The following is a 24,138-nucleotide window of genomic DNA, read 5'->3' as shown; positions in this document are numbered from 1 at the left end:
TCTGCGAAGAATGAGCCAATTGAATAATTTGGGGCACGTACCCCCAAGGCTGTGTTGGTCAAGCATTCCCTTAGGGCCCTTTCTTGAACCATTCGATCATTCTGAGTATAGATCATTCTGTTTATAGCAAAACTTTGATCTGATGCCTTGTAAAGTTACAAGGGCGAAAAAGGGTACGAAATAGTGGCCGGTTGCCCTGCAATTGGACCAATCTCAGGAAGACCCCCCACCCAACGCAGGTGCACCATTTAATAGAATAAAGAATAAACAAAACTTACGCTCCAGCAATTAAGTAATGAATTACAGTTCCCATTGGATCTACTCGAGAACACCAATAAACCATTTTGGCACTAGAACAGCCAAACAGGGTCACAACGGGTCTTACTAACTTCTTCACAATTTTGTCTCCTCGAATGTATTGCGTCCCAGAGCCGTGGCCGAGGTAGCTTAAAAAAGAACAATAAATAGCATTACAAATAAATAATAAGAAATACATAAGCTGAATCGATGAAAGTGAAAATAGCAAGGAAGGGAGCAAAAGTAAAAGTAGCAACAGTACAATAATTTATTCAAAAACAAAAAATATATCTTCAGCGCATGGCAACCAGATCTTACGAGGGTGTGCTACTAAATAACCACATCGAAAAAAAGGGGGAAAATACAACCAAAATATATAAAATGAAACGGAGCTTTTATTTTATTTCAATAATGAAGGGGTGAAACAAAATACTGACTTAAAATTACATTTAGCAAACATACATAACGTTGCACTTCGTGAATCAAAGGAGCACAACACATTTTGGAATGAAACACGAAGCTCGAAAAATTATGGGATGGAGAAGGAGCGTGCGCAGTTGCATTGGCACCAGGTGGCTTTGTACAGCGAAAAGCTGTCGGTAGAAGTATTTTACAATAATTGTAATTATAGTGTAGTAATGATAACAGTAATAGTATAGTAATGGTACTGCCCACAACGCTATTTACATTCAAGCCTCATTTTTTTCTATTAGATTTCACTAATTTATTTTTTACGATAACTGATTTTGTGACTGAAATTATAGCCTCCTCAAAAAATTAGCTAAACATGGAATCAAATATTCTATTTCCGAGTCAAAACTATGATCTTTTTCAGAATTGTGTAATTCAGAATACCAAGGGGATATAAATAAAAATAGATAAACTCCCCCATAATATCCATTTGCGCCAATTTTGGCGCGAAAATTCTAACATTATTTTCTTTTCTATGGTGTGTTGTATTTTAAATGATTGTTTTAACAGTCTTCATCCCGTCATGATATCATTACAACCTTAAAGCCAATTTTCTATTTCAATTTTCACACAGCTTACTTACTTTCCTTAAATATGAACTTTCATAGCCTAATTTACGAAAAGTCAATGCGTTATGCACATTAGAAGGTTATCCGCGAGCTGGCTAGTGCGGCTTTTCATCTGATATTTGAGACTAGTGGAAACGTATCAGGCCAAAATTTGCAAGAGACAAGAACCGAAAACAGGTAAACGAAGGCACACTTGGAAAAGAAATCAAGGCCGCTAGAGGAAAGTTTTTCTTGTTAGTGGTTTTTAGCGCAAAATTATAATTATTGCACTCATGGCTTGAAAACATTCTACAAATTCTACTTTTTCTTATTTTTTAAATCTATAACTTCATGAAATCAATGGTATTTTTGAAGACCTTGCAAAATCATAATTGCAATCTTATAAGCCAGTTTATTGAGACAAGTTGATTAGGGAAGTTCAAACCTTCTCAATTTTCAAATAGCTTAATCTCTCAGTTGATATTACCGATAAGCAATACATACACAAACAAATCTTCGGTTTCGAGTTTCATCTGTAAAGTTTCAAAATCAGGCCTGCTATTAATTGTTCCATTATCACCCCAGATAGCTTTCACGATTCCTTCAAGTCTTTCTTGAACCTTCCTCAGGTCTCCCTCTGGGTTCAACACGTAAAATGCCTTTGGAGGATTGCAGCCAACAGCTTTCCCATTCAGTTTCAGGGTTTTTACTCGTTCAGCCTTATGTCGATCTAGCAGAATTTTCAAAATGCTTAAAGATGGTACACGAGTTACTGACTGGTTCTTCAGACATTCAAGAGACTCCCAGGGTAAGCCTTGCATGACCTAAAATGAAATAAATTATTTATGATAATAATAAGAAGGGGGTTTGTTTTTGAGCATCAAATTTATAGCAATCCCATTCAAGTAAGGGTATATACAGTGACAACCTTTAATAAAATTATGAAGGCTTTCAAAAGGTGGGCTATAGAGCTTTCTGTCCTATTTTATAAATTTCTCGAATCATATAATTCTTCCATTATCCATTATTTTATATAATTCATTTCCTTTTCAGATCTGGACAAACTTATAAATCCCCCCCCCCCCACAAAAAAGTAAATGCCTGATACAAAGTTTACAGCTTTTTCCTTCAAAGGGGCAACTACACTCTCCCTACTTTAGAAGATAGGCCTTGTCAGAGATAAGCCTATTAGTGTTATGCAAGGTGTCTCCTATGCATTACTTATTTGTATTTCTCTTCGAACTAATTATTACGGTGATCTGAGGAACTTGGGCAGGATGGGAAATCAAAATCCCTTGTCGATTTTAAACGATCGAAAGCGATCAATCGGTAACCAGCTATTGTATCTCTTCAGCCCTCGGGCACTTGGTACAAGCAAGCTAAGTCCAAATTGAATTAAATCGAAGGTTAGGTCCGTTGATTTTGTAATTAAAATGGAATAGTTGTGTTGAGGTTCTTTGAGGTTCAGCACACTCGGTTCTTCCATTATAATGAAAATTTTCATTACAATGGAAAATTTTCCAATATATTTAATAGTTGGGAAATATATTGAATAGTACGTTATAATGGATAATTTGAATTAAAATGGAATAGTTGTGTTGAGGTTCTTTCAGGTTCAGCACACTCGGTTCTTCCATTATAATGAAAATTTTCACTACAATGGAAAATTTTCCAATATATTTAATAGTTGGGAAATATATTGAATAGTACGTTATAATGGATAATTTGAATTAAAATGGAATAGTTGTGTTGAGGTTCTTTCAGGTTCAGCACACTCGGTTCTTCCATTATAATGAAAATTTTCATTACAATGGAAAATTTTCCAATATATTTAATAGTTGGGAAATATATTGAATAGTACGTTATAATGGATAATTTGAATTAAAATGGAATAGTTGTGTTGAGGTTCTTTCAGGTTCAGCACACTCGGTTCTTCCATTATAATGAAAATTTTCATTACAATGGAAAATTTTCCAATATATTTAATAGTTGGGAAATATATTGAATAGTACGTTATAATGGATAATTTGAATTAAAATGGAATAGTTGTGTTGAGGTTCTTTCAGGTTCAGCACACTCGGTTCTTCCATTATAATGAAAATTTTCATTACAATGGAAAATTTTCCAATATATTTAATAGTTGGGAAATATATTGAATAGTACGTTATAATGGATAATTTGAATTAAAATGGAATAGTTGTGTTGAGGTTCTTTCAGGTTCAGCACACTCGGTTCTTCCATTATAATGAAAATTTTCACTACAATGGAAAATTTTCCAATATATTTAATAGTTGGGAAATATATTGAATAGTACGTTATAATGGATAATTTGAATTAAAATGGAATAGTTGTGTTGAGGTTCTTTCAGGTTCAGCACACTCGGTTCTTCCATTATAATGAAAATTTTCACTACAATGGAAAATTTTCCAATATATTTAATAGTTGGGAAATATATTGAATAGTACGTTATAATGGATAATTTGAATTAAAATGGAATAGTTGTGTTGAGGTTCTTTCAGGTTCAGCACACTCGGTTCTTCCATTATAATGAAAATTTTCATTACAATGGAAAATTTTCCAATATATTTAATAGTTGGGAAATATATTGAATAGTACGTTATAATGGATAATTTGAATTAAAATGGAATAGTTGTGTTGAGGTTCTTTCAGGTTCAGCACACTCGATTCTTCCATTATAATGAAAATTTTCATTACAATGGAAAATTTTCCAATATATTTAATAGTTGGGAAATATATTGAATAGTACGTTATAATGGATAATTTGAATTAAAATGGAATAGTTGTGTTGAGGTTCTTTCAGGTTCAGCACACTCGGTTCTTCCATTATAATGAAAATTTTCACTACAATGGAAAATTTTCCAATATATTTAATAGTTGGGAAATATATTGAATAGTACGTTATAATGGATAATTTGAATTAAAATGGAATAGTTGTGTTGAGGTTCTTAAGCACGCTCGGTTCTTCCATTATCATGGAAAAATAGAAAATTTTCCAATATATTTGATAGTTGGGAAATATATTGAATAGTACGTCAGGAGAGTGGGAAATATATTGGAAAGTTGGACTTTCTAAGTCCAAATTGTAAGCTAAATCAATGAAAAGCGTGCTAAGTTCTGCAAAATGTGGCAAACGCAGGCAAATTTTTGACTCATTGAGGAAACCAGCCAATTCTGGACTCAGTGCAACAATGAGGTAAAACCGATGACACGTTGTCCTATGAGTCTTACTAATAAATCTTTCTTGAGTTTTGATTGAGAGTTCATACTGTAACCCCTCTATTGGATATAATGTCATTATACAGAAAGACTCAATTGTGATTCCCTATTGACTTATCGTAATCAACCTTGAACTTGGATTATTTAGTTATTTGATTTCCCTCAAAATTTATTATTTCCCTTGGGCTTGAGCATAAATTCCCTTGGGTATTGTGAAATTAATACCCTATTTAGGAAGGAAATTGATTTTGGACTTGTTAATTAGTTGTATTACCAGTAAAATTGTATACTGAATATGGAATGAACCAGAGCTCCTTATATCTACCCTGGATGTGAGAGGTTATGTGAGAGAGGCGTGACAATTTAGTGCTCAAAATGCGTTTTATAGTTCCATTCCCTCCTGTGCTGGATCCACACCAGTATTACGACAAGAAAACCCCAACTGGAAGTGCAGCTCATGTGTTATGACTGCTGTAACGGAGCACCCTGAGTCTGATCAGTCGTGCATACTCCGTCGTTAACCTCAACAATAAGCTTTCCCCGCCTTTGGAGAACCCATCCCCTCAAAATTATCCCAATAATTGTGAGAGTTGCCTGTCAAAAGATAATTTAATCTTAAAACTTGATCCACAGCATGGAAGTAAAACTTAAATCTCAAGCCCAATCCCTGTCAATGAAACAGACCGAAATCGACGCTCTGAATCTACAGCTATTCGAAAAAAGTTGCAACGTTATTGTGAAAATTGCTGAATGACTAGGAATTACAGAAAGACAAGAAATTAAGAAAAAGTGTTTCTGTTTATGTCAACTGGTGCATGGAAACTTGGTGAACAATGTCCGTTTATTCATGAAAGCAAAAATGTTACTGATAAGAAAAAACACAACCAAATCAATGGGAAAATTCCCGTGTAAATAAAGTGTATAAGTATTTCGAAGGAGGCTCCTACAGCAAAAAAGAGAACTGCAAATCTCTATACTTATGCCGAAAATACAAATTGAAAAAGTGCAAAGCAACAACTTGCAATTTTGATCATGTCGATCTTTGCCCTATGATGGCTTGTGCCAACAATTTGTGCAGTTCTGCTCAAAGTGCTAGTAATTTAAAATGTCGCATTAATCGTTACCGTGATCCAGTATTCGATTATAGTATGCCAAGCCACAAACAGATTGTTAATGGGAGCAATGCTTCAAGCAATAATCCTAGCCGGTGCCAAAAAACTTGTTGAGACAAGGGGGCTAGCAGCTGAGCCAAAGAAACCCGCCTTTTAGCCCCCCCCCCATCGCGCCCATGACCACCTTTTTTAATACCGACATCGCGTTACTGGATCCCTTCTTCGCGGTCACCGCAGGTGAGATGGGCTCAGCATATCTCTCCGGTTCCCCTTGGAGCTCTCCCCCTTCCTCCCTTCCCAATCCAAATCTATCCTTCGTAAAATATCAGCCTCCCAGGTTTCGACTATAAGCCACGCCGTCCCACTTAGTACCAGGTTTTTGCCATTAGCAGAAAGTGATCTTGCAGAACAGTTGGAACACCAGGAAACTGTCTGCCCAACGACTAAGGTGATAACCAAGGTATAAAAATACTCTTCTGACATTTTTGCTCTGCCTAGTTTTTTGTATAGTAATGCGGACAGTTTAAATACGACTAAGGTTATTGAGCTGGAGAATTTAGCTCAAGCAATTGGAGCCTAAGTAGTAGCGGTAACAGAGGTTCACAGGCAAAATCCAGATCTACTCAGTTTGTCCGGTTATAACAAAATGATAAAGTTACACCCAGATGACCACTGGCTTGGAAAAAGGGGAGGAGCTCTTGCAATTTATATTCATAAGACAATTCCTGCTTTGCAGATAGAGGTACCTGGGCTTGATGATTATGATGAGATTTTTGGGTATTTGCAAGGCCCAAACGCCTGCCCTCCCATTATAATGGTATTTCTGTTTGTGTTTTTTATTATTCGCCTAGACAAGATGTCAGTTCTCAAAAAAGTTTCTGGGAAAAACTTCAATTAAACTCTGACTACGTACAGGGTAAATACCCCACAGGCGGTATGTTCCTGCATGGTGATGCTAACGAACTACGACTTGAGTCTTTGGAAGCAGGATTAGGTCTAAACAAAAATAAATGAATTGCCCAGCAACAAAAGGCGATAGGCTCTGGACCGCATAGCTAGTAACATGTCTCAATTCCATAGGAAACCCTCCCCAAGCCCCCGAATAGGAGGAAACTACCACTTCACCCTTGTGCTACATCCCACAGGCAAAGTCTGGATCACATACACTACAGAAATAACTACAAGTCGGCCAATCACAACCAGTGGATTGTTTCGTTTCGGCAATTGGTTCATGACTGTAAAATGGGACAGCATAATTTCTGCAGCTAATGCTGATAATATGGCCACTACTTTTCAAGAAGAAACTTCTCGGCAAGTACCATTTCTACTTTCCCGAAAAAGTTAACAGACTTTTTTCACCAGATCGTCCATACGTTACAAAAGAAATCAAAGAACTAAGCAGGAAAATGAGACAACTTTTCAGGAAAAAAACAACAAAGAAGCTACTACCTTGAAGAATAAAATCAGAGGAATGACCCACCAGGCAGCAGCGTCGTACTACAAAAAGGACAGCATCTCGTTTATTGGATTCTAAGCCTGGTACAAAAAGTTAAAGCAAATGACAGGTAAAACGTAGTCTGGACTGGATTTTGGCTATGATCAGCCTGGATAGTGGTACAAAAACGATATTCCTGTTGACCTCATTAAGGCTTTTCCTGAATTTTGAGTGCTCCATTAAATTCAGTATTCAACAAGATTACAATGTCAGGTCAGTATACGCAAAATAGCAAAGGGATTCATAGCCCCTACCCCCAAAAAAGGAGCCCCCTGTAATTTCAGTGGTGAGTGGCCTATTACGATGACGTCGATTTTTAGCACGATCTATGAAAGTTTCATCGCTGGGTGGCTGAAAACTTTTATTCTGCATAAGATTGACCCTCAAAAATTAGGTAATATTCCCAAGAGTTCGATAAGGCATTACTTGGCTAGTTTGCTTCACAAGATTTTAAAGTATCTAGATAAACCGGAACGCTGGGTCAACCTCATCGCGATTGACCTAAAGTAAGCATTTGGTTTGATCTGCCATAGAACCCTTATCCGAGTGCTATTGACAAATTTTAATGTCGATACATATTTGGTAAGAATAGTGGCACATTTTCATCAGGTAGAAGTAAAAAAGTGTAAATCAGCCTATTCTGATCCCCAGTCAATCTACTGTGGAGTCCCCCGGGGAACAATTTTAGGCCCTCTACTTTTTTTGAATATGGTAAATGAGTTGACAAATGATGAGTCGGATCGCTTCAAGTTCGTTGACGATCTATCTGTACTGGAGCTAGGTGAAAAGAGTGTTTCAAGTGAGACAGACAGAATAGTGGCGACTTTATCACGCCAAGCTGAGGAGGATAAAATGATCGTTAATCGTGAGGAATCACTCGTAATAGCTTTTAATTTTCCGAGGGACACTTCATCCCTTGCTTTATAGAATATTTTAGGCATCATGGATATCAAACTCTTGGGAATATATTCCACACATGACCTGAAGAGGGAAAAACAGACATAGGAGATGATCAAACGGACAAACCTGGGTATCCTTTCTTTAAAACTTCTTGTTCGTCATGGTGTCCTAACCCCCCACCTATTGCGTATTTTTCTTACATTTGTTAGAACGCTGGTAGAATATGCTGGTCCCGTCTGGCATTACGGCCTGAATTAGGACCAGAAGGACCGCCTGGAAAGGATCCAATATCGAGTTCTTCTAGTAGTGTCTAAATCTCCTTAAGTCCCTTATTACACCCTTTTAAAACAATTTTCACGTACAACTCTTTCGACACGCTGTGACGAAATGTGTTTTAAATTTGGTGTCGGTACTTTGGAAAATCCGCGGCTTCGTGAAATCCTCCCCCTGAACATCTCCCTTCACGCCAAAGGCTTTTGCGACATGTAGCTCAACCGGTACCAAAAAATTCAGTCGGTACCAGCACGGCATATGCGGTACGCAAGTAGTTTTGTTCCCTCGTTCGTCAAGATTTTTAATTTTGCACCCACTCGTTAATAATCGTATATATTTATTTACTTCTCTAGGATTTCTCTAGGTTTATGAGGAGTAGACTTGGAGTTAAGTAGGGATGTACAATTTCCGCAAGGCTGTTTTGATTGTATATTAATGATTTCAAAGAATATTTGATAGGCAGAGCGGCCCTAATAGTTAAGCTTTCAAGTGCGAGTGTTATGGCATTACCTTTTGCGGGGGACATAGCATTAGTAGCAGAAAGTAAAGAACCTTTGCAACAACTGCTATATCAAGCAACTTATTATTTTGGGAATAACAAACTAGTATTAAACGTAAAGAAGTCGATGGTAATGGTTTTTAAGAAAAGTGGAGAACCAGATAGATTTGCAGCGTCAGATTACGTATGAGAGAAGGACACTAGACCGTGTAGGTGAATTTCAGTAGTTAGGTTATAGGTTATCGTCAAATGGGATATGGAAGAAACATCTTAAGATAGTAGAAAGTAAGTGAAATAAACTACTAGGAATGTTAAGTAAAAGTAGTATTAAGGAAATTAGGAATGTAGGACTGCTAACGTATATTTTTAACGCTAGGGTTAGACCGGCTTTGCATTACAGGGCGGAGCTTTCGAGGTTTAATAAAGGGTTAAATTTAGAAAGAACGCAGTTGAGGTTTTTTAACCCTATGTTAGGCCTTGATAATAAGTTTAATGGATTAGTGCTGAGAGGGGATATAGGAATTAAGTGTATGAGACAGAGGAGGTTAATTAGTATGGTTAAATATTTGGAAAGGGTGTCATCGATAAAAGATAATAGGCTAGTTAAACAAGCATTTTTAATGATGCTTCAAGATAGGAGGAAGGATTCGTGGCCAAATCAGGTAAAGAATATATTAGACCGTACAGGACTTGGTAATTGCTGGAATGAGGGAAAGGGGATAAGAGGGATGGTAAGGACTGTATCTAGGTTAGTTGCTACTAGGCTAGAGTCTCAGGAAGTTCTGGTTTAGCAAGCTGAGAAGGCCACCTCACCGTCCCTTGGGCTATATGCAGAGGTCGAGGAGAACTGGGCGAAGAAATTTACCTAAAAATCGGATTGGCTCCGGAAGATTTGAAATGGATAATGTATGTAACAGGAAATTTTATGCCTCTTGGAGAACGTAGAAAATATTTAGGGAGAAATAGATTAAGGGATGGTCTTTACGGTTGCCCTATGTGTGGAGAGATGGATGAGTCTCTCCATAATTTTTTTAGGAGAATGTAGGGAGTTGAGGGAGTTACGCTCGGAAATATTTGGCAGGGAGGTCGAGGGGGTGGGGGAGATTGGATTTCGAAAATTTTGAGGAGTAGGTGTTACTTAGAAATAAATAATATTGGAAAGTTCGTCCGGGTAGGTATGAGGTATCGTAATGATTTTCTTAAATAAAAGTCTTTTCAGTCTGTGTTTTGTTGCTGTATTTTTTCGCTTGTTTTGTGTATGTCACCATGGCCTAATTGGGCTTTGGTATTAATAAATATATCGATCAATCTATCAATCTATAGTCGTCATTTATAAAAAACGAATATTTAATATAGGCACTTATTTTAAAGCTTTATTTAACAAAGTTGATTCAGATTATGTTTTACAAAAATCTGATAATGAGGTACGATTTTGAAGAAGGGTGGTTATGCAGAGGATGATGGAGGCCTGGATACCTCAAAAAGCATATTTTGCACCTAATTTTTTTAATCTGGCAGTCCGTCTCATATACAGAATAATTTCCGTTCGTCTTAAATTTTAATTTTGCTCCTTACTTTCAGTTGAGAAACTTTTTTTCTTATATATAAATGCAAAATTCACCCCAATTTCGAACAACAAGGATTCTTACCAAAGATACCAGCACTTTAATCAATTATTTAATCAATACAAGATTATTATGTATTTAATCTTAATCTATAATGTCCAAGACCTAGAGAAAAAGAAAATCAGACACAACCAAAAATTACGGAAAAATTCATTTTTCCTCAAATTAAAACAGGGATGCATAGACTTGTCTTCATGCAATTTCCTAAGCCTTAGAATATGCTATGGAAGTAGAAGAGATAGGAGCGTGAAAACACCTTCCAAGTTGATATTTCAGGCCCCGAATTTATTCCCAGAAGCTTCATTTAATACTCCTAGATCAACAATTTTCCAAGATCTCAAAAGTCCCTAACGATATAAACTGCAATATTATCCATGGGCGGGGGTGGAGATGTGTGGTCGTATGACATGTTAAGATCCATAGGCAATTTGACTCCATCCCGCTACCCCACTGCGTATAGTCCTACTGGAGTCCCTAATGGTTGAGTAATACTTTAGGGAATCAAATTTTCTCCTATGTGAGGTTTCCTTCCCAGCAGTTTAACATATTTTTTTTTCCCTATCTGATCAGACGTTTTCTTGAACTTAAAGTCTCTATGTTGCAGCCCAAGCAGCACTATTAGAAAGTTGATGTAAATAGGCATAGTTAACTTAAGAATCTTTACCTTGTCTAAGATAAGAATCACAGGATCTCTTCTGGCTTTTTCAATTACTTTTTTGATCTTCTGATATTTCTTAAGCCAAATCTTGAGGTTTTCAACCGGAGCCAACTGCGCTGGGTGAACTGTGCACAAGTCTTCCAACGACATGTAGGGTAGAGAAGCAACGATAGCCTCGGCATGGTCAGGACTCATTCCTAGCTTAACTAGGTCCTCAACGGCTTCGTCAAAATTGCTTGGTAGATAGTCTTTCGGAAGAGACCCCAGAAGAAGATACACCCAAGACCCGACATATTCCAACTCCATTGCTCGAATGAATTGCTGATTCGCATTAAAAAATCAAAACTATTTAGTCTGGGTCTGAAAGTGAAATTATTATCTGCATAGAAAAGGAGAATGAAAGCTCAATCTTAGATATAGTTTATCAGAGACTGCGTAACTAACATTAAAAAAAATTACTAGGCCACTTATGTTTAAAATAAAATGTAAATATATAAATAATTAACATGAATTTTAATTAAGACAGTAAAAAAAAAAAAAAAACCATTAGTGATTATTTCTGCACAAATGTAGGCTATTTATTCTGCTGATCTAGTTTTCTCATTTACTATGCACTGACATTGTTTGACTTGTTGCACGAGGGGTTGTTCAAGTCTGTTCTTACGAAGATTGAACTATTTTATAGGTTTTTTTCAGGTTTCGCTATCCATTGCCATTGTATTGCTGTTGCTATTTTATTTCAAATTCATTGTTACGAGATTGTTCATGTTATTCCCCAAGCGTATTAGCAGTAGATAAATAGAAATTACGTATCTCCTGGCATTTTTAGCTCTTTAGGGCTTGTGATTTATATTCCGAAATATCAGGATTTTTATGGTGTACCTTATATATTTTTTTTTTTACTAATTATATTTATCATATTTCTTCTTATTATATTCATATTTTTATTTGCTATATTATACTCTAATTTATTCCTATATTTATTACTCTATACTTTATTTATTATATTGATACTATATTTATCTATATTTATTGTATTACTTTATATATTTATTTATTACTATATACTATTTTGTATTCATTTCTTTATAAATATATATATATATATATATATATATATATATATGTATATATATATATATATATATATATATATATATATATATATATATATATATATATATATATATATATATATATATATATATATATGTATATATATATATATATATATATATATATATATATATATATATATATATATATATATATATATATATATATATATATATATATATATATATATATATATATATATGTATGTGTGTATATGTATATATATATATATATATATATATATATATATATATATATATATATATATATATATATATATATATATATATATATATATATATATATATATATATACAAGTGAACAAATTTTTGTTGGAAAATGAGTTGATTTTAATTAATTCATTGAAATAATGCTCCTATGAAGACATGTGTGAATTTAGAGTTATATTGTATCGATATGTATCGAAACAATTCTGTTGAAAACACTGTAAGCCGTTCTAAAAATATTGCTATTGTGCAGTTTTGACCTCCATTTGACGCCCTTTTCACTTAATACTATAAGCCTTGCAAGTTGTTGCAATTGAAGTAGTAGTTAGAATATTTTATTAGCAGTAGTAGTATTAGTAAAAGTACAACTGGTGATAGTGTTTGTAGCGACATGTATTCTTTAAACTCTAAGAGAGCTTCGCAGCAGATTGGCGTAAAGAGATGATCCCTTAACTTATTGATGAAGAACAATTCGGTAACATGAAAGCTTATCAACGACACATTACCTGGTCAGTCTCTTCTATACTGTATATAAACTACTTTATATACAGTATAGATTCAACAATCTCCTTTTATTTGACCTCCAAAAGGCTTCTGATCTTCTTAATTATAACGTTTTAGTTAAAAAATTGCTTAATGAATTTAAAGTACCGCCTTTTCTAGTCAATATTATTACATCTTTTCTGTCAAATGGGAGTCCAGTTGTTAAGTACTAAGCTGTTGATTCTGATTCACTACCTATTTCTTGCGGAGTTCCGCAGGGTAAGCTTTTAGGTCCTTTACTATTTTTAGTAATGACTAACCATCTTGCTAATGAATTGCCGATCAATCGAAGTTTGTAGATGACATGTCATTACTCGAAAAGTGCAGAAGAAATATTAAGAACAGTGCAATGGAAATTCTCGAAGACGTTGCATAGTCTAAATTAAAGTAAAGTTGCAATTTACTGCAACTATTTATTAGTTGCATTAGTTAGTAAAATTATTAGATAATCATGCTAGATTTTTGTGGAGGACAACAGATAGGGGAAAGCCCTATAGATAGGTAGAGTAGCTCCATAGGAGGCTTAGACCAAGTAGGACCTTGTCCCAGTGGGGCCCATAATAGAAACTGGGAAACCCTCCCCTGGGGGTCATAATTTCAGGTGGAGGAGGAAGATGGCCCCTCAAATGTACACTCAGCAGGGCCAACTGCCGTGTTCACGCGTCAGATGAGTTACAAGCCTTCTCCCAGTAATGGGTTAAATTGCATGGTGATGCAGAACACCATCGTGGGAGGATCCTCTATAGGAGGACAACTGCGGCAGGGCGTAAGATCCAGATTTATGGACAACGGCCTCTGTAAAGGGCTGCCTCGACCCTTTCGGGGTACCTGCAAGACTGGGAAACTTGCGGTCAACTTTTCCCACTTGAGGAGTGGCGCCCCTTGAGGAAATTATAGCCTAGTAAACAACACAGCACTCGTACGGGATTCTGATTATTGGATAATATTCTGGGCTTGGTTTGTTTTGATGGGCGTTTTCGGGCTGAAAAACCTCTTCCTAGCTAATTTATCTACTATGGGCTGCCTCCCCGTAGTAGCATAATATTTGTAGGCATGAATATATAATGAGTCGGAGGTAATAGGCTTGGGACTGTCTGTGCAGGATTTCGACTCTTGTTGATAGAAGAGCATCGCCAAGTGCTGAAAACCATGTTGTGACCAAGATGGGCCCAGGATTGCACAAAGCCTCCAACTTACTGGAAGTCCCAGGGACTTCTTGCTGTCCGGTTCTAAGCCGGCTTAAGCGCTTCGGTGTAGACTTGAGAAGATCTGTTGGTCCCCATCCTGCACTGGTATCCGGGATCACTGCTTTTCTTGAGGCCAAAATAATTTCAAAGATTTAAAGACCATGAAAATTGGAACTTGGAATGTTACGACGTTGAAAAATGACTATCGCATCGATATTTTGACTGACGAATTCAGACGGTTTGAACTGGATTTATTAGGAGTTTCAGAAACTCATATCCCAGGGGTAGGAAGCATGAAATTAGGTGACATAGAATTTGTTTACTCAGGAAGGAAGGATGGGGTACATAGACAGGGAGTAGGGCTCATGATGAATAAGGAAGCTGCTAAGTCTTGTTTAGGCTGGGAATGTATTAATAATAGAATACTAATTGCTCATTTTATGACTAAAAAGTTTAGGGTATCAGTTATAGTAATATATGCCCCCATTGAACCAACTGATGGAGATACTAGTGACTCAGATGAATTTTACTTACAGTTACAGCAGCAAATAGACAGGGTACCAGGTAGAAATATGGTGTTTTTGGTAGGAGATTTTAATACCCAGTTTGGTATAAATAGGGATAGATGGTATCCTAGCCTAGGTAAATTTGGTGTAGGAAAAGAAAACAGTAATGGCTATAGGCTTTTGCAATTTTGTAGGTATAACAACCTAGTTATAACCAATACGGTGTTTGGTCACAAAATGGCCCATAAGTTGACATGGTATTCACGTGATGGTAAGACAGCAAACCTTATTGATTATGTTATTGTAAACAGAAGACTAGCAGGATCAATACAAGATACTAGGGTGTATAGGAGTGCCGTTATTGATGTTAAAAGTAAAGATCACCATCTAGTAGTGTCTAAGGTTAATTTAAAGCTGAAATTTCGGAAAAGTGACTCCCTCCCGGAAAGTTATGATGTTGGTAGACTTCAGGATGAAAATTTGAGAAAAAAATTCCAGGAACAGTTGAGTACTAAACTTGAGGGTTTAAAATTTGACAATGTGGAAGATGGATGGAATAATTTCAGAAAAACAATTTGTGAAGTTGCTGATGGTGTCCTAGGGAAGAGTGCTAAGACAGCAACTAGGAATATTAGTGAAAAAGCTTTAGGTTTAATAGAGAGTAGAAGGGGTTTGTATAAGAATCTGAGCGATAGGTCGTATGAAAACAAAAGGAATGTAAAGAAAGTGGAGAAAGCATTAAAATATGAACTAAGGAGATGTGAAATGGAGGCGATGGATAAAATTGCTGAGGATCTGGAAGATGCGGCTAGACGGCATAATAGTAAAATATTATACTGGCATGTTAATAAATTGAAAGGGAGTAGCCGATCCGGACTAGTCCCAGTTAAAGATAGAAATGGGGCCACAATTAGTGATAAGGAAAAAGTTAAAGAAAGATGGGTGGAACATTTTGAGAATGTGCTAAACCGAGATACAGTTGCAGGAAAAGATATAGATGAAAATGAAAAAGTTTGTGATACCTTGGATGTGAAGGAAGATTTGTTTAGTGAGGAAGAATTAGCGACAGTACTAGAAGGATTAAAAAATAATAAGGCCCCAGGTGCTGATAGTATGATTAATGAGTTCCTTAAATATGGTGGCTCTGAGGTTAGGAATAAGCTACTGAAGATTATGAAAATGATTTTTGAAAAAGGGGAAGTACCCAATGATTTTAGGAAAACCTTAATTAAACCACTGTATAAGAAAGGTGACAAGAGTGAATGTCGTAATTATCGAGGCATTAGTCTGGTCTCTGTAGGTAGCAAATTACTGAGTAATATGATACTTTTTAGACTGAGACATGCTGTAGACAAAGTTTTAAGGGAAGAACAATGCGGTTTTAGAAAAGGTAGAGGATGTGTCGACCATGTTTTCACTCTTAGGTTAATAATTGAGAAGTCCCTTCGTTGTCAAACACCTTTGGTCCTTAGTTTTATCGATTATGAGCAAGCTTTCGATTCTGTTGATAGAACAGCGTTAACAAAGGTCTTATCGTTATATGGTATACCAGAAAAATACATTAAAGTGATTTGCGCTATGTACGAGAATAATACTGCTGCGGTTAAGGTAGGAAATGAGGTTAGCAACTGGTTTTGTATTAAATCAGGAGTTAAGCAGGGTTGTGTTCTATCCCCCTTTATATGGATCATTTTGATGGACTTCGTCTTAAGGAGCACAGAAAAGGCAATTGGAGACCATGGAATCAAATGGGGAGGAAGAACGCTCCTGGACTTAGATTATGCTGATGATTTAAGCATATTAGATGAAAGTGTGAGCAAAATTAATGAATTTTAGAGGTCTTACGAGTTCAGGGTGCTAAAATAGGCTTGAAAATTAATGTTAAGAAGACTAAGTCACTAAGGCTAGGAATAAGTGAAGATGAACAGGTGACCTTAGGTAACGAAAAGATTGATCAGGTTGGGAGCTTCAGTTACCTTGGTAGTATTATTAGTAAAGATGGTGGGAGCAGTGAAGATGTTAAAAGAAGAATAGCTAAAGCTCAGGGTGTTTTTTCACAGTTAAAAAAAGTTTGGAAGAATAGAAAGATAAGCCTACAAAACAAGATTAGAATATTGGAAGCTACAGTGATGACAGTGGTCAAATATGGCTCTGAAGCATGGACACTCCGAAAAGCAGATGAAAATTTACTAGATGTTTTCCAGAGAAATTGCCTACGGATTGTTCTGGGTACCCGGCTGACTGACCGTATTTCAAACAGTAGGTTGTACGAAAAGTGTGGTTCAATCCCGCTTTCTGGGGCTATAATGAAAGAAAGGTTGAGATGGCTAGGCCACGTTCTACGGATGAAGGATGACAGATTACCGAAGATTGTCCTTTTTGGCCAACCGTCTGGGGCTACACGGAAAGCAGGTCGTCCTTGTCTGGGTTGGGAGGATGTCATAAATAAGGATTTAAAGGAAAAGGGAACTTCCTGGGAGGGTGTAAAGAGGGAGACTTTAAATAGATTAGGTTGGAGGAGGAGCGTGCGTAGCTGTGTTGGCCTCAGGCGGCTTGGTGCTGCAGTGAGTTATTAGTAGTAGTAGCAGTAGTATTAGTGATAGCGAACAGTAAATAAGGAGCGACTCAGCCGAATAGTAACCGAAATACTAGTAAAAACGAAGTTTTGATTAAAACAATTTGGTTTTTATGTTGATTTCAAAAATATAAAATTTATTAACATTAATGTTACCCATCAAAAGCTCCGATTCAGAGAAAATTTGCTTCGTTTTCGAAAAGGGAGAAACAGCCCCAAAAAGTCAAGTAAACACAATGAAAATCACACCACAAGATTCAACATATCAGATAACCCTACTAAAGAGGTTTCAAGCTCCTATCTAAAAGAATATGGAATTTGTATTTTTTGGCAGAATTTTGCATCGTGTCAAACCAATGCTCCTAGAAGATCAAGAGAGAGCTCATTTGAAAAGAAATCAAAAGTTCTAGAGCCCATCGTAAGTGACCAAACAGATTGGAAAGCAAATAGCCCCCCTTTCACGCCTATTATCCCCCAATAACATCCAATCAAATTTTCAGATACCAATTTGAGTCAGCACAGCTGAAACGTCAAATAACCATGCTTTTGGTGATGACATGACCCTCTATAGTCCCTAGGGAAAGGGTTGTAAGTATTGAGGGCTTTTTTTAATCCGACCGTCCAGTACTCCCTTCGAATCCCGATTCAGACACTATTTTTTCGAAACTTTTTCAAGATGCAGGTGTTCGTTATGTAATAGGGAATTTTTACCTGTGTTAAGGATGACACAATTTTGCGTGACAAGCTAGACTTTAGGGACTCGTGGGAAATCCCCGCTTGTGTCTGAGCAACGAAAAACACGTGGGTATTATGAAATGACGGCATACATGTGGATGTTAAGTAATGATGGCGGATACGTAGGTGTTACACAATGGCAGCGCACACATGGGATGTTACATAATGGTAGCAGAAACATGGGTGTTACGTAATGACGGTGCAGATGTGGGCATTACGTAATGGCTGCAAACACGTGGGTTTTACATAATGATGGTGCAAATATGGGTTTTACGTAATGGCAGCAGATACGTGGGTGTTACGTAATGACGATGCACATGTGACTGTTACGTAATGACGGGGCACGCACGGCATGTCACGAAATACTATAGTACATCTCTATGTTACGTAATAGGGAATGTTTACCTGTGTGCATTCTCGCACGATTTGTTTCTTCAGGGCTCGTGGAGAACCTCCACTTGTAACTGAGGATAGAATCATAGGGTGTTAAGTAATGATGATACACAAATGGGTGTTACGTAATACATGGAAAGTTTCTTAACCAGGATTTCATTTTTCTTTAAAGATGTTTCTTCTTTCAGCGCGTTTTTTAAATATTTTTTTTCTTTCAATGCGATTTTTCTCAGGGAACCTTTATTTTCCAATGATTTTTCATCCGCATTAAGATTCAAAAGAGATTTCCCTCAACGGAATGGAGCGCTAACAACCGAACCAAAAAAAGCCTTTCTAATATTTTTATTCGGGGAATACTTCCTATGTGATGACCCATTCCACGCGCAGAGAATTCCCTGTCCCGCTTTCTAGAATAATTAAACGAATCGCATTCCAACCCTTCCCATATGAGAGCAAGCATACATCCCAATGCTATTGATTTTTGATTTATTATGCGCATCTGCCTGTTACATCGTTTTAATCTCAGTCTTGATACTAGCAAAATCACATTTTGAATTAGCCTTAAGCATTTCGCTTTATGCAGCAGCAGTCTCATTACTTACGATAGTAATAATAGGAAAAATTGTCAACTTCACAATACGTTTTCTCGCTATTAGATTTCAGTCCCTCTCCGTCGACAATTTTTTTTTTAACAGCCCCCGAGGTTTTAATGAAAATACCCCATTTCTTTGAGCCAAGACTATGCATTCGTGGCTGACAAGCACACAATTGAATAATATTGTTATTCGTATTTCGCATAATGTCGTTAGAGGTAAATTTAGCTCACATTAAGCGATATTTATTTTTGAGAACTTTTAAAGAAAATGCACCGTTTCTTTGACTGAGTGTTAGATTTCAGTCCCCCTCCGTCAAAAGATTCTTTAACAACTCCCAGCTTAACTTTAAGCTGTAAAAAAATCTTAATCCCCTTCTAACACCCCCAAGATTTTAACGAAAATGCCTCGTTCATTGAGCCAAGACTATACATTCCTGGTTGACAGACGTAAATTCGAATAACATTCTTCCTCATATTATGCATAATCTCGTTAGAGGTAAATTTAACCCACATTACGAGCTTTAAATGAAAAAGCCCCATTTCTAGAACTGAGCGTTAGATTTCAGTCCCTTTCCAATGAAAAAATCTTTTAAAAAACCCCAGCCTAACTTTAAGGGGTAGGATATGTTAGTCCAAGGCAATTCATGCAACCTTGGCAAACTATGGATGGAACAAACCACCCTCTGGTATCCTCATCATTCCAAAGGCATTTTTCAGATATTTTCAGGATAAAAACATGCTTTAAACCGATTTATTCGTGTTTTACCGATTCACCTCCAACGTGATGTCCCCTATGGCAATTCACGCCACCATGGCAAACTACAGACGGCACAGAACTCCATCTGGCGCACATAACCACACCTAAGAGTTTTCAACCTGTTTCATATACAAATATCCGTTTACACTAGCACTGATCATATAAACTTAATAGTGAAAAAAAGAATAGTGTTTCTTCTGATGACTCCTGGCAATTGCGGCCACCGTGGCACTATCTACCAGTGCGATGACACCCTCTGGGAGACACTATCACACCTAAGGGGTTTTCAACCCTTTTCCCACAAAAATAACGTTATAAACTAAAAATGACCGTTGGTTTTATTTGAACAGCGGAAACTTGCCATTTCAATGTTAGTCTGCCATGTTCCATGTTAGTTCACTCAACCATTAAGCACTATTACTGGCCCTCTTGCAAACTCTGGCACACCTCATCATTCCTAAGACATTTTCCAGACATTACCTTGTTAAAAATTATGCTTTAAGTCAATTGGTTCGTGTTTTTTTTTGAAAGCCAACCCTCCATGATACACCGTGTCATTTCACATCTCTGTACCACACTATGACTGGCCACCTGGCACCCCTCATCATTCGTAAGATATTTTAAAGTGACATTCAATTCCGCTTCCCCTGGTTCTGACCCCCACTTACAACGGTTTCACCTCCGATTCTGATGGCTTCCACCCCGGTTCAAACGATCCCTGTCCCCACTATGCCCGCTCCAATCCCAGTTCCAAATCCAGCTCCAGTTGCGTCAGTTCCAGATTCCCCACTTCTGCCCCCCCCTCAAGTTCCACACTTCTGATTTCACCGATTCTGCTCCAAGTTCGCCGATTTTTACACTAGAATCGTACGTTTAAACTTAAAGGACAATTCTCAATAGAGTTTCTTCTGATGACTCGTGACAATTGACACCAGCGTGGCACAATGTACCCACTTGATGGCCCTTTCTGGCCCTCAATATCACACCTAAGACATTTTCAACCTTTTCTTCACAAAAATAACTTTATACATTTAAAAGACCATTTTTTTATTTGAACAGTGGCAAATCGCCATTTCGTTGCTATATTGCGATGTCCATGACAATTCAAAGCCTGTGACACTCAATGGCTGACGCAGGGCACCATCTGGGAAGCATCATCACACATATTGCATTTTAGGGCATTTTCTCACAAAAATATCCATTTACGATAGAATTCATCACTTAAAATTAACGAAAAACCCCCAATAGCTATTCTTCTGATGACTCCGGGCAGTTGAGGTCAGCGTGGCACAAAGTACCAGTCTGATGACACCCTCTGGCAAACATTATCACACCTAAGGTTTTTTCAAGCTTTTCTCCACAAAAATTACTGTATAAACTAAAAATGACCATTGTCTTTATTTCATTGTTTTCATTGTTAAATTGCGATGTTCCAAGACAATTCCCGCCTCTTTGACTTAAACTTAATGACACCAGGCAATTGAGGTCAACATGGCATAATGTACCAGCCCGACTACACCCTCTGGCACACATTTTCACACCTAAGGGTTTTACAACTTTTCCCCCACAAAAATAACTTTATAAACTAAAAATGACCATTGTTATATTTGAACAGCGGAAACTTGCCATTGATTAGTTTCAAGAAGCTATAGGTATTAAGGTTTTAACTTGAACAATTAGTTTTAAACTTTTTTATTTTACGCTTTATAGTTTCAAAGATTTTACTTTTGAAGTTTAGATCTTTAAGTTTTCTTTTTTCTGGCTTTAAAATTTTGTTACAAACTTTTATTTTAAAGTTTTTGTTTTTTAGTTTTAGTTTTAAGGTTTTACGAGGTGTTTTTTTATTAAATTCTCATTTTTAAAGTTTTAATTTTCAATTTTAAAGTTAGTTTTAGAAGTTTGAGTTTTAAATTGTCATTTTTAAAGTTTTGAAGTTTTCTTATGTTTTCCGTTTTAAATTTTTAGTTTTAAAGGTTTTGTTTTAAGAGGTTTAATTTTATGGTTTTAGACATAAAGTTTTGGTTTCAAATTATCAGATTTAAAGTTTAGATCTTAATTCTTTTGTTTTAAAAGTCTTAGTAAAAAAAACAAAACAATTACAACAAATACAACGTAGAGACAATAGGGAAAATTTCAAGACAGTGGAAATTATTTCTGTAGATATTTCGGCCCTATGTCCAAGGGCCGTCTTCAGCACAATACAAGAATAAGAGAGAAACTATATATATATATATATAAAAGAACTTACATCAAATTGTGAGGATTAAAACTGAATAATTAAAAACACTTTTTAAAACTTTTTTTTAAAAATAGCCCTAGCATCCTTACTTCAACGAAGTTCAACCAGGACTGGCGAAAAGAATGAAAAGAGAATATAAGCTCATTCAAACTGAAGAGAATAAAATGATTAAATGCAATTTCTTAAAGCTAATCTTGCTTGTTTAGCAGCCTGTCTCAAAGGCCTTTTCGTAGTTGGTTCAGTACTATTATAAATCAGTTTAGTAAAATATTTTGTTAGATCATTTTTAATTAAATTTGAGTATAAAGAATTTAGTGAGTATTCCCCCAAGTCCCTGTTCAAAGAAATATTATTATTTATTTTGAGATTAATTTCGATTGATTCTCGAACCACCTGTTTTATTCCCAAATCATTACTAATGAGTGAAAAGTTTTCAAAAAGTATCGTGTGGGACGGATTATTAAATATATGCCAACCTAAAGCAGAATCAAAGGAGTTGTTGGAACTATTTGAAATTAAGGCCTTGTCTATGTCATTTTTATGCTGTTGTAACCGTTTGTCTAGATTCTGAATGGTCCTGCCGACATAGTATTTTCCGCAATCACATGGTTTTTTGATAGACCCCTCTTTGGCGAGTAACTGGGGTCTTATCTTTACCCGAATTTAAGAAATTGATGATTTTAAAATTATTAGTAAAAACTATGTACAGATTATTTTTTGTGCAAATATTTTTTAATTTTGTTGTGATCTTTGGGATATACGGAAGATAGACAATATTTGAGGGCTTATCAGTAGCCTCACATTGTGAAGTATCTTCTTCGATTTTACAAGAATGTCTTTTTATTCTACGGTTAATTATTTTATTGACAAAAGGAATGGGGTATCCATTACCAAAAAGAATATCTCTGATAAAGTTTATTTCTGCATTTCTGCAAGAAGCGCAATTTGCCCATACACTACAGTTAAAAACCCTAGTCCATATTATTAAGGACAAAAAACAGAAACGACATATTATTTCTTCAGAGAGAAAATCGTTGGAAACTTTTTTGCTGGAAAACCTGTCCACCGTTGATTTTGCTCAAGTTGTTAGATTAGAAAGGAATTTGTTTAGCCACGATTTTCGCTTGTCCAAGGAACGCCTCTATAAAAAATTGGAAGGCTTACGAAATGAATTTTCGATGAGAAACCGTATTTATTCTCCAAGATTCACTCCTGGACCTGCTATCGTTAACCTCTCTTCTAAAACATTGGAACCCCAGGAAATCGAAACACTAGAAAAAGGTCCAAAATTTTCTTTTCTACCGAAACAGGTTCCTGTGGCAGATATAGTTTCCTCTCTAGAGTCCGCTTTGCATAAACACTATCCTTCTGTCTCTAACCCAGGTGAAGTTAGATCTGGTCTTATAAATATCCTCTATAACAGCCAAAAAAAGTTTAAGCCTCCTACCAATTCCAGACCGGAAAATTTGCATGACATAAAAATACTATCTAATCTCCGAAAAGATCCTTCTATTATAATAACTAAAGCAGACAAAAGCAATTCACTTGTTGTCATGAATACGACAGACTATGACAACAAAATTCTTTCGCATTTAAATGACACAATTACATATCAAACAATAACTCATGATCCTACTGATCAGTTCACTAATAATATTATAAATGAATTAAAGCAGCTAAAACAAAATGGTAAAATCACCCCACAACTATACAATAAAATTTTTCCCCGTGGTAGTTTGTGTCCTAAACTCTACGGTTTACCAAAAATACATAAACAGGTATTCCCTTAAGACCTATCGTAGCTTGTACTAAAGCCCCCGCTGCCAATATTGGAAAATGGCTTTGTACAGCTTTCAAACCTTTATTGTATTCTCAAAATTCTTATATTCGTAACTCGGCAGATTTGGTTAAAAAACTTAGCAACACAAGTATTTCAGAAAACACAATAGTCAGTAATTTCGACATTGTTTCAATGTATACAAATATAGATGTAACTATTTCAGAGGAATTATTAAAAAACAAAATAGAAGAAAATTACCACTTGATCGAAACTTCAGCGACAGGAATTGATTGTGAAGTTTTAATGACTCTTGTTAAAATTTGTAATAAGTTTTCTATGTATTTTCAATTTCGTGATTCTTTTTATCAG

The 24,138-nt window shown here is 36.1% G+C and overlaps 1 protein-coding gene across 1 annotated transcript in view; it reads right to left on the bottom strand.

Moving 5' to 3' along the window:
* The window catches only part of LOC136032663 (separin-like), an 86,254-nt gene that overhangs the window by 5,271 nt on the left and 56,845 nt on the right, over window positions 1–24,138 (bottom strand). The window contains exons 6-8 of the mRNA XM_065712950.1: window positions 11,122–11,436; window positions 1,821–2,140; window positions 279–446 (exon numbers count right to left, since the gene is read on the bottom strand). Coding sequence (XP_065569022.1) covers window positions 279–446; window positions 1,821–2,140; window positions 11,122–11,436 — 803 coding nt within the window. The remainder of the gene's footprint in view (window positions 1–278; window positions 447–1,820; window positions 2,141–11,121; window positions 11,437–24,138) is intronic.

Source organism: Artemia franciscana, chromosome 11, assembly GCF_032884065.1.
Source record: "Artemia franciscana chromosome 11, ASM3288406v1, whole genome shotgun sequence".
NCBI lineage: Eukaryota > Metazoa > Arthropoda > Branchiopoda > Anostraca > Artemiidae > Artemia > Artemia franciscana.
This window is presented reverse-complemented; position numbering and strand designations above follow the sequence as displayed.